This window comes from Mustela lutreola, chromosome 15 (assembly GCF_030435805.1).
Source record: "Mustela lutreola isolate mMusLut2 chromosome 15, mMusLut2.pri, whole genome shotgun sequence".
In the NCBI taxonomy this organism is placed as follows: Eukaryota; Metazoa; Chordata; class Mammalia; order Carnivora; family Mustelidae; genus Mustela; species Mustela lutreola.
The window spans coordinates 57,170,138-57,182,191 of NC_081304.1; the positions used below are offsets into that span (position 1 = coordinate 57,170,138).

General features: G+C 47.5%; 1 protein-coding gene across 4 annotated transcripts in view; it reads right to left on the reverse strand.

The window, feature by feature from the left end:
* Positions 1-12,054, reverse strand: part of GLP2R (glucagon like peptide 2 receptor) — a 43,660-nt gene that overhangs the window by 26,578 nt on the left and 5,028 nt on the right. For all 4 annotated transcript variants that reach the window (XM_059149271.1, XM_059149269.1, XM_059149268.1 and 1 more), the window contains exons 2-4: positions 8,557-8,644; positions 6,537-6,641; positions 2,964-3,085 (exon numbers count right to left, since the gene is read on the reverse strand). In XM_059149271.1, the coding sequence (XP_059005254.1) occupies positions 2,964-3,085; positions 6,537-6,641; positions 8,557-8,644 (315 nt within the window). The remainder of the gene's footprint in view (positions 1-2,963; positions 3,086-6,536; positions 6,642-8,556; positions 8,645-12,054) is intronic.

A 12,054-nucleotide genomic window follows, 5' to 3' on the forward strand; every position in this document is an offset into this window, starting at 1 on the left:
AAGAACCCACAGCAAATAAGTATTACGTGCTAAACCATGCCTTAAACTTCTCTCCAGAACCCTCTTATCAGCGTTATTAAAGGAGACCGGTGCACCATAAACGGCACGCTTTTAAAGGATAAACCGGGATGAATTCAGACATGAATAGATCTGTGATTTCACCACCACATTCAAGATAGTGAACATTCCCATAACCTCCCCACAGTTTTCCTGTGACCCTTTAAAATACATTTCCTCTCATTCTCTCCCACCATCTTATGCCCAAAGTAAACACTGGTCTGCTTTCTGTCATTAGAGATTAATTTTCACTTTCTTAAATTGTATATAGGTAGAATCCTATGATAGGTTTCCTTCCTTCCTTCCTTCCTTTCTTCCCTCCCTCCTTTTCCTCTTTCTTTCTTTTTTTCTTTCCTCCTTCCTTCCTGCCTTCCAAATATATGTATTTGTTTATGTATTTACCTATTTGTTTATTTATCAGAGAGACAGAAAGAACAGAAGTAGGGGGAGGCAGGCAGAAGGAGAAGCAGCCTCCTGCTGAGCAAGGACCCTAACATGTGACTCAACACCAGGACCCTGGGATCATGGCCTGAGCTGAACACAGATGCTTAACCGACTGAGTTACCCAGGCATACTGAGATCTTGGTTTCTCATAATTCATCCACCTAAGAGAATCCAGAACACCTGGAAGAAATTGCTGATTTGGGCCAAGAACAGGAAAATCATCAGATGAGTGGTCCGAGACCAATGAGAGTATTACAAAAGGACACAGGTGCCAGTCTGGAGGGATTTCATTAGCTAAATTTAGAAAAACAATGATCATCAAAATAATAAGTGAATAAAGCAATTTGTAAGTTCATAGCGATACCCAAAACCAGGGGGAAGCAGAAGGAGTCTTCTTTTCAGAAGAATGCCAGCTAGTAAATACAGAAGAAATGACAGAGGGGAGCCTGGGTGGTTTAGTCGTTAAGCGACTGCCTTGGGCTCAGGTCATGATCCCAGGGTCCTGGGATCGAGCCCAGCATTGGGCTCTCTGCTTAGCAGGAAGACTGCTTCTCCCTCTCCTATTCTCCCTGCTGTGTTCCCTCTCTTGCTGTCTCTGTTAGATAAATAAATAAAATCTTAAAAAAAATTTTTTTTTTAAATGGCAGAGCTCAAATCAACTCAGGTCAGCATCATCGATGAAGGCTGTGATACTGATGAAGAGAACAAGACACACACAGGATTCCAAAGCATCATCTTACCAGTTACTAGCCAGATAGAAAGGGAGAAGGTAGCTATACCATGGAGAGATCTGGTTGTCACTACCGAGACCAAGTGATCACACAGAACATCATTGTAGTGAGACACCTGACATTTTGGTCTCCTGGCGCGAGGCTACATAGTGTACCCAGCACCTACAAGGATGAACTTGGGTCTTACCAAGTCTCCAAACCCAACTTCCAGCTTAAAGACATGCAGAAGGTGAAGGAATGCATCAAATGACAACAAAGTTTTCGGGGTGGGGGTGGGGTCTTCACAAAGCCAGTGTCCTGGGCTGTCATGGGCTGGAATGGGGAAGATTCTAGATTAAAAGATATTAAAGTGATATGAAATGAACCCCAATATATAAACCAGAACTAGACTCTGGTTCAGGGAAGAAAAGTTCTAAAAATGGGATGGAAAAACTGGGGAAACTTGAATATAGATAAAACATTAACTGCTAGGATGTTCATTGGAATTGTGGTACTGTAGTTACGCGGAATAATGCCTTTGCTTAGGAAGGACCTGACGAATATTTAAGAGTGAAATGTCATGATGTCTGCACATTACAGTCAAATATTCCACAAAGAGGGAGACAAAGCAAGAGCGAAGGGGGAAGTGAGGACTTTAATCCTTGTTAATATGTTTATACAGTATTAATCAGGTTAACACAGTAAAATTTTGCATTTAGATAGTGGGTCTGTGAGTGCTTATTTTATTATTCTGTTAACTTTTCTATGTGTTTGGTTATTTCAAAATAAAATGTTAAAAATAACAGATATATATCAATTGATATCTCTTATGTGCTATGGAAAACTAAATTTTATCATTAAAGTATATATATTAAAATTCCATACACACATACAAATTTACATACAAACATAATCTCCCTAAAGAGAATACTTTATCGTGCATAAGGACCCCCGACTGATGAGAAGGAAGAAATCATGTATCTCGTTTGCCAGCACTCAGAAGAGCAAAGATCTGCTACCGATAGCCTTTTTTTGGGCAAAATGTCAACCTGTTATTAGAAACACAGGCAAACATGGCCAGAAGCTGTTTTTTTATGTTTTGAGGATTTTGAAGTTGGTTTTTCATGTTTCGGGGATTTGTTGTTTTTGTTTGTTTGTTTTGTTTTGTTTTGAAGTATTTGAATTCTTGGGGAAATGGCCATTGGCAATGCCCCAGGCCTCACCTGTCTAAAGAGAGAAATCCTAACTTCTGGTCTTGGAGAGAGCAGTTTCCAATTCTGGTTTTGCTGTCCCCGCCTGCTTACCTCGGGCGCCTGCGTGGCTGAGCCCAGAGGAGGCCGTAGGCATCCCACACCTGCTGGGTCCCTCATGATCCCCTGAGTCCCAGCATCACCCGGGGACCTAGGTACTGGTCTGAGGCCCAGGCCCCACACAGACCCAATGCTCGGAATCTGCAAAACTGTTCCAAGTATTTATTAAGTGTCTATGGTGTGCACACGCTGTTATGCCCCCAGTACTAGGCCAGGGATGAGAACCCGGGCGGCCTGAAGCATCCCTATGTCACTCTTGTTGCAGAAGAAATCCAGCGGCCAAAAGTTGCTTTCATGTGACTGTGGACCTTCTCCAGGGGAGTCTGGGCTAGACCAGCTATGGGGGAAGTCCGTGTGGCCCCCAAAGCCAGCTGGGGTGGGGGACCCTGGTGGAGGGTGGTCAGGGCCCGGGGCCCATCATCACCGGGCCATGTGCACTCACGTTGCTGTTGGAGCTGTGGTTCTTGGAGCATTCGGAGTCATCCTGCCAAATATCTGTGGAGTTTTCCAGCGTCTGCCAAGTGCCCGAAGCCAAGCAGTATCTGTAGGCCCTTCCTGAGTTTTCTGAAAGTAAACATAGCTCTAGGGGAAAGGTCAGAGCACGCAGCCCGTGCCGGAGCACGTGGTAAGGCCCTCGTCCTCACCGCAAAGCTGTGGAAAATCCCAGGGAAAAGGGATTTTCACTTCCCTTTTGGGGAGAAGGGGTACTCATTAGCATCCCTAGTGTTTATTTGGGAAGGAAAGAAAAACATGGAGGCCTCTGAGTTTCATAACAAACCACGGTCCTCTAATGTCTGCTGTGTTTATCCAAAGTCTCTGGAGCTAGAACAGTTCCTGGTGACTCAGAGATGTGGGAGCCCTCAAAGGTGCAGCCCAGCTGGGAGACGCGGACCTGGGGCTTCCCGGCTGCGCACAGAGAGGGGTGTCCTGTCCTGGTGTTCTAGAGGTGGCACCATGAAAAAGAGAAAGAGGTGGACAGAGCCTGCGTGGTCACCTACAGGCTTGGTGGCCTTGAGCTTGGGGCTCTCCCACTCCCCGAGACTTCCAGTGTCTTCTTGAAGAGCTGAGGACCATCACGGTCATGGTGCCAGCCCTGCCCAGAGTGGGGGAGGATTCGATGAATGTGTGTGTGGGCATGTGTGTGTTTGCAAGTAATCAGCACCTCTGTGTCCGTGAGGAAGGCTGCTGTGACCCAGGCATGTCCATTCCTAGGTCTCACCCCCAAAGGGATTGCCATCCCTCCTCCCCACCGGAAGGCCAGGGACCGGATTTGCAAATGAGCAACGGAAATTGTCCCAATGCCCCTCTGCACAGTGTGGACCAATGATGACTATTTGTTGAGTCTGCAGATCAGAGATCTGCTGATCTGCCCAGCTGAAGTCTCCACCAGGGTTTCTAGCTGCCCTCTCTAACACCATTCCCCAAAGCGAGCACTTCGTCTTCTCCCCCAAACCTGGCTAGTCGCACAATTTCCAGTTCCTGTTGATGGCAGACCCATCGCCCCGGTCCTCAGGCCCCAAACCTGGGAGTCATCCTTGCTTTCTGTCTGTCTCTCCTACCCTTGGTCTGGCCCATCAGTCGATCCTGTCATCTGGACCTTCCAACGTACCCCAAATCTGAGCCCTGCCTTTTGGCTTTCGTCCCCTGCTCCCTGCTTCCTGGAGCCACCTGTCTCTCTCTCTCTCTCACCCGGATTATTGCAAATGCCTCTGACGCTCTTGTCACTCGTGGTTTATGGTTCCCACAGCAGCCACACCACAGCATGCCTCGCTCCAGATCTTCCAAAGGCTGTCTGAAGACAAGCCAGAGCCCTTCCCGGCCTCCCACCAAGCCCTGTAAGGTCTGGGTCCCCAGTACTCTCCGACCTAACCTCTTACTGGCTCTCTTCCCCTTCAGGGCAGCCCTCTCCCTTGCTGTTTGCGGGACATGCCAGACGTGAGCAGTGGGGACCCTGAGTCAGCACCCAGATGATGGTGAGCCTGGGTGGGGCCAGGCAGGGTGTAAGCTCAGTTCCTCTCCTCCTGCTTCATCTGACAAGTCTTGACGGTTCCTCTGCCTCTGCCTGCATTCACTCCATCATGGTGGTCCCTTTCTCTGGATCCCTGCAGTCACTTTCAGTGTCAGCTCTCTGCCCCCCATCCCCGTTCTCCCAGCCAGCGAGCCATCCACATCAGATCCCCAAACCACAAACCGTATGAAGTCCTTCCCAAGCCTCAACCTCTTCCTGGCTCCATGGGATCTCAGCCTCCAGAGGAGAATTAAAACCCTTGGTGTCAAACCCAATTCCTATGCAATCAAGTCCCAGCCTCCTGTAGAGTCGAATATCGTCCCACCTCCCTTCCTCCATTGTGTGTCTTCTTCTGGTCTTATCCCGCCAGACCTTTTCTCCTTCTTTTTCTTCTCTAAACCCTTCCAGTGCCTCCACATTTTCTTCTCACTGTACAGATCCCTTTGGATTCTAAGATTTAATGCACAGGACGTTGAGTGGAAGAGTAATTTTCTACCTTCTGCGAATCACACTCCCATTGGGGCACTCTGGAAGCCCAGAACCCATTTTTTTTTTTTTTTTAAAGCCTTTAACTCAACTCCTCCTAAGTTCAGATTTTGGACCACTTTTTCCCTTCCGGTGGAATGGGCCTCCATTTTTTAGCTCTCGGGAAGAATGCACAGGTATAGGAGCTGGGCATGGGTGGTCTGCTCCATGTACCCTTGAGACCCAGGGACATTTAAGTCTTAAAGACCTTCAGCATTCCGAGGGCTGGACTTTGGTCTCCACCTCAGTTCCATTTACAAAGTGCCTGCTGTGTGGCTGACTCCAGGCCTGCCTTTCTTATTCATTCAGTGGGGTCCCAAGAGTAGTTGTTGTTCACCTGACTTTATAGACAAGAAAACAGTTCAGAGGGCTCTAGACACTTGCCCGAAGTCACAGAGCGTAAAAGAGAAGAATGGACTCTGGACTCCACGTGCAGTGCTCTCCCCGCCCCACTGGAGCTGGCTCCCACACAGCTGTTTCCTTCAATTATCCAGACTCTCCGGTCCAGCAAACTCTGGTATCTTCCCTTAAACATCATATCTTCAGGCCTCCTGGATCACTTCCAACCGGATTTCACCAGAAGACAGTTCCACAGAACATACCACTAGCCATTCCACCCAGAAATGCACCTCTCTTCCTTGGAAACTCTCTCTTTGCACTAGAGGCCTCAGAAAATCGAAACCAAATTTTAACTGATGACTTACTGAACTGAAATTAAATACAAAATATCACCATCTCTCCTTCTCTGTAACCCATTCCCACTTGGTTTTGTCTGGAACTTTGTAATTGCTTATGTTTTTTGAGAATAGCTTTTTTTTTTTTTTTTCCCCCTTATTCTTTGATGGCCTACAGTCGAATGTAAAGGAGTTCTAACCGGTCATTGTTTCTCTACCCCTTCCAGCATAAACCAACCAAGAGGCTGGGAGGCTGGGGCAGGTGGGCACGTGAAAACCTCCTGGGGGTCCTACATAATAGCCACTTCCTTCAAGCAAGATGGGGGCAAGCTGAGTGGTTAAAGACTCCATCCAAGTCCTATGGGGCTTAAAAGCACCACCCAGTAGCACCACCCTCTAAAGCTATCACAAGGGTAGTTTGGGTACCCTTCTTCTCCATCCAGCAAGTCCCAAGTTGGTTGTGGGTGTGAGCTTCCCAATCTCTCCCCCAGCTCTTTCTCCTCTCCATGACAACCCTCGCTGCAGCAAATTCTGTAGAAGCTGAGCATGGACTCTCCAGTCTTCAAAGAAAAGAGGACTATTGTATTAATGGAGCACCAAATGCAGAAGAATTTCAGGAAGGCAAGACGAGGTGCCCAGAGAAGAAGGAAGGTGTGTTATTGACAGCTTAGGAGACCTGTGGGGAAAGAGGACTTGAGAAAAGCACTCAGTTGCAACGTGCTCTCCCTAATTGCTCCCCGGATGGCCTACCCAGGAGGGACCAGGCTTTAAGAGAACTGCCAGAAAATGGTAAAATAAGACTTACTACCTTCACGCCACCAAGGTAAGTATGAAGGGCAGGGAACGGAGACATTTCCTGGAGAAGAATGAGGCCAGCACACGTATCGATCAAAGGTCCCATTACAAAAGGTCCCTGTGGGGAGAAAAGGTCCTGCATGAGGGCCATGTTGAAGCACCAGGGCCACCGATGGAGGCAAAATCTCCTCCCTGGCACGGGAAGCTGGTGTATCCTATGCAGGAACTAGCATGGGAGTCCCACTCTCCAGATACATCAAGGATGAGGAACAGTGTGGGGAGGAAGGAATGCTTAATGCACCCCCAAGCTCTGTGGCTTTGTCTACTCAACCTGACCTCTGGCAGCGGTCCCGTCAGTTATGTCCATGTGCACGTCATGCTGATGCTGGTTTATTTTACATAGACTGAACTATCACACAAACTCGGGGTCAGGAGGACACTTGGAGGTTTACCCAGTGCCTTCTGTTCTATAACTCACTACAGAATTGTCAAACCTTCATCAGTTAGATGCTGGAACACCCTGACTGTGAAATGCACAATATGACCCATGAGTACAGGGGGGTCCAAAACTGAGATTCTTGGTTGCACATATCCAACACAACCCACAACCTCTGTAGGGTCATATTTCTCTATTTGAAGACCAACTCAACAATCATAATGAGGCATTTGCACCACCTCAAATTCAGGGGACGATTTGCACCCTGGCACTTGGTGAAGAGATGCTGAACACACAGGGCCCTGCCTTACGGACCTCCTGGAATGAAAGGAAGGGGTTTCAGGTTGGATCCCAAATTCCCATATTGCAAGTTCCTCACTCTTGGGAACTAAGCATCGTTCCTGTCTGCTCCCTATTGGGGGTAGCATGCAGGGGCCACTCAGGTTGAACAACCATGTTATTGGCATCAGGATCTCACAGATGCAGATCTGCCAGCTTATGAGCTGGCTCAGGGCATCTTGTCGACCTGGATGCCAAGTGTTAGCACATGGTCTGTGCGAAACAATGTTCACCTGGCCAAGCTTCTCACGGCAGGATTCCAGAAAAAGAGAACATGCCCTACTTTGATATCAGAAAGCAGTATTCCCTAAAGTGAGGGGTGGTTCTCATAACAGGTACCAAGCCCTGATTGCCACCAGACTGGGCTGAAGAAATAGTCAGAGGGAGAGGGGTATGGCTTGAAGGTTGGGACTCTTTGAGTCAGGAAAAAGAAGAGAGCATTTATGGTATCCTGTCCTCCACTGAGCCGCTGAATGAAATCATCTGAAGGCAGCCAGGAGAATAAGAAGAGGCCAGATTTCATCATTCCAAAAAAAAAAAAAAAAGGAGGGAGTGAATCTGGACATATCTGAAGAGTCAGTATGCGGGCAGGAGAGGCCATGGACTGATCAAACGATGAACATATTTGCTAGAAGGCTCTAACCCTAGTCTAGACCTGGCTAGGAGAAATGTTGGACCTCCTCCCACCCACCTACCCAACAGAATCCCAGGTTAATCTATGACAGTGGCTCAGATTATGCGATTTGGTGGTGAGTGTGGTGTCACATCTATGTATATACCGTCCCATGTACTCTTTTACGATGAGAGGCAGGGATCTCTCCTCCCTTCCCTTGAACCTGGGTAGGCTTTGGTAACCACCTGGTACAACTGAACATGGGAGAAATAGCTTCTGAAGTTGGGTCATAAAAGGCAAGATGGCTTCTGGTCATGCTTGGGAAGCCTCACCACCATGCTGGGAGAAAACTTGTCTGTATGGACAGGCCACTGAGAGTGTTCTGGCCAATGGACTCATGGCTGGGAGCCACAATCAGCCATCTGTTTTCAGTGAAAACAAGCCTTCTGATGATTCCAGCCCCCAAACACCGAGCCTTCCAACTAAATGCCAGACACCGTAGGGCAAAAACAAGTCATCCCCACTGTGCCTGGTCTGAATTCCTCACCCACAGAAACTGGGATGATGATGATGATGACTGCATTAAGCTACTGAGCTTTGGCGCTATTTGTTACACAGCCACAGATAACTCATACACCTGCTTACCAGAAGGTTCCTTGAGCAGGTCTCTCAGACACTTTTCTTTGTATTGAGCCCACTTGCGAGTTGTTTCCTCAAGGAGGGATCCTGTAACCTGGGCAGAAGAAAACCATGGTGACTCCCAGTTTACTTCAGAGGTGGCCTTGCGACCGTTCCAACACAAACTTCAAAACTTTCCACTGAAGTGGCCATAAATGGCCTGAATCAAGAAATAAGACTTCTTTGGCATCTTATATTCTATCTTAAAGGTGCACACAAATCTTATGTTAACTCCATAATCCAATCATATTGGTTTTAGTACAGATATGAAAGACTCTCTTAAAAAGATTTTATTCATTTGACACACACACAGAGAGAGAGAGAGAACAAGTAGGCAGAGCAGCAGAGGAAGACGGAGAGGGAGAAGCAGACTTCCCATTGAGCAGGGAGCCTGATGCAGGACTCAATCCCAGGACCCCAGGAACGTGACCTGAGCTGAAGGCAGAAGCTGAACTGACTGAGCCATCCAGGCACTCCTGAAAGAATTTTACCCCCCGCCAAAATCTTCAAGTGAGGTTGATATTTTAAGAGGAGGCAATATGATCTTCCTGGATGTCACACACAATGAGATTAACAGTTGCATGCTGCTAAGATTATGTGAATCTCAAGAAGAAAAGTTCCAGTGGGAAGAGCTCCATAGTGTGTCAGGGGAAGGCTGGGAGAATTGTGGGTACCTGTGCCATCCCACCTGGCTGACTGAGGGTCCAGAGTCAAAGACTGGGTAGGGAGATACTCTGCTACCATACTGAGCCCTTGGGTTTTTTCCCCTCTCTGTCATTAACCAATCCCTCCCACAGAACCTTAAAAATACAATATGCATGTTTGGGCTTTCCAGATAATTGAGTTGTCCAACAACATCTAATTGTGTATCTGTACCACTCGTTTTGTTTCCTTTTTAACACAACAGGGGGCTTAAAGGGGTTTTCTCTTCTTCAATTGACTCCGCTTTATTGAACACCTGTTAAGTGCCAGGCTTTGCATTAGGGAGGAACTAAAGGGGATGAGGTGATGGAGAAAACAGAGCTTCTGCCCTAAAGGACTTAGAATCTGCTAAAGATAAAATAACTGTATAATTGGCTGACAATCAAAGTCAAGTGATGTTCATACCCTATTGTTCTCTGATCCTGAAGAGTTTCATCCCCTAGTGGCTTGGTGTTGGCAGAATCAGCCACAAACCAGAATCTGGGAGTTGTCCTTGGCTCCTTCCTCCACATCATCCAACCAGGCACTAGATTCTGTCCTATACCTCTCTCCTCTCTCCTGTCTAACCCTGCTTCCCATTTCCTCTGCCTTTGGCCTGGTCTACACTGCTCCAGAGAGAGAGGTCCACAGGGCTGTCCTGCCTAAAGTCTTCCCCTCATGGCCTGTCAAGTTGAGATGACATCTCAGCCACCCCAGGGCCAAACCTCTTGACCCTAAGTCTTGTTCCTCTGTGACTCCATCCTTGCCTTTCCCACTGGCCCTCCCTTTTACCCTCATCTTCATCTTCTTGCCCCCGAAGGCTCAACTCCAGCCTAATGACCCCCCCCCCCCAGTCACACTTGACCACCTCTGTCACTGAAGTCTTGAGCCAGGAACCCTTCTTCCCAGTGCCCTGTGACTCCACACATGATTAAGTCCTATGTCCCATCATGTTGTACTATCATTGGTGGTTCATTCGTCCAACTCCTTCACTACCCCATACATTCCTTGAGGGCCAAGACATGACTTTCATCTCTGAATACAAGTCCCTAGCACTAGTCAGGAGTTACTGTCCTCAATTTCCAGATAAAGAAACAAAGGCACAGGCATGGGGTGGAGCTGAAGGTGGGGAATGAGCATGGGAGGGGCTAGATATGTGATCTGGGATAAGGTCACCCAGTTCAGTTGGCTTTGAGACTTTGTGTCCTCTCACAAGGAGGTAAAAAACTCAAATACTTTCTTGGGCCAGGTAGACAGTCTGAAAGAATGAGGTAAGACACAGGTAGCAACAGGTGAAACAAGAGGGAGTAGAGAAGCCCAGTGTTAACTAGGGAGATGATCCATCAAAAGACACACACACACACACACACACACACACACACACACCATTGATGAGCCCTGTGGATGTCAAGCTTCCATGTTCTGAGTCACTAGTATAGTCTATCCCCTCCCTCCTCTGCCCAGCATGGCCTACCCCCCCCCCCCCCCATACTACAGAAGGCACAATGACACCTGTGAATAATTCCTTTGCTTCCCTTCCAGAGAACCACACAGACAACTTTTTGAAGATCTGGTAGAGTCATAGGTAGACCAGAGATTACCAAATGTTCTCAGGTCATGGCGCCCTTGGTGACTTGCCATTTTTCCATAGTCCCCCTGAGCCAAAAGAAAGACCTGAAGTCCGATTTTTTGAGTAGGTAAGGCCAAAGGACGTCAGTATTCGCAACCTAACAATGCCTACTGGAGATTGCACAACTTCCCAAACTCGGGGATCCGATAGGACACCACCTTGATCCACATGGATGTTTGTGCAGTACTTGCTTTTCAGTACAGCAATTGCAACAAACAAACGATCAAACAAAAAACCAGCTTTGCAGAGATACAACATCAGCAAAGGGAATGGGGCACGATCTAATGCTGAAACCAGGAACTACCTTGAGCTAGTAATTCCCAGGTTCTGGCAGATGTCATGAGTTGCTTTGCTTCCCTTGAAAAATTAAAATATCAGGGCACCTGGGTGGCTCAGTGGGGTAAGCCTTTGCCTTCGGCTCAGGCCATGATCTCAGGGTCCTGAAATTGAGCCCCGCATCAGACTCTTTGTTCAGCGGGAAGCCTGCTTCCCCCTCTCCCTCTGCTTGCCCCTCTGCCTGCTTGTGATCTCTCTGTCAAATAAATTAAAAAAAAAAAAAAAGAAAGAAAATTAAAATACCTTAAGCACCCCTGTGAGCTCACAGTGGTGCTTTGAGGCACATTAGCACAACCATCTGGAAACCATGGGATTAGCCAATAAGTAATAACAATGATGATAATGATGAGGAAATAATTGGCATTTACCCTTAGGCTTCAGTTTCCAATAAACTTTCAATCTCCCACAATACCTTCTGTCTCTGAGTTACAGCACAAGAGTCACAAAGGGAGTTTATTAACACACTGTTTAGGAAATTCAGCTTCCCGACGGGACTATAACTGGATTCGTATTATTTTTCACACGTTCGGCAAAGAAGCTGAGAACCAACTTATCAGCTTCCAGAATCCTCCAAGCCGCCAAAGTTAGACACTTTCTTGGATAGAGAGCTACTTATATTGTCAGGGACATCACTGGAACTGGCCAAGGAAGAGACAATAAAATCAGTCATGCATGTGAGCTGTGTCCCTGGACTTACTCTGCCCTCTTCCCCTGCCCTTGCCATGACTGATGGCCATGGTCAGAAGAAGGGGAAGGAGAAGGAACCCTACAAAGCACCAAATTTGTTCAGTTCAGGGGAGCTGGACAGACTGTCTTCC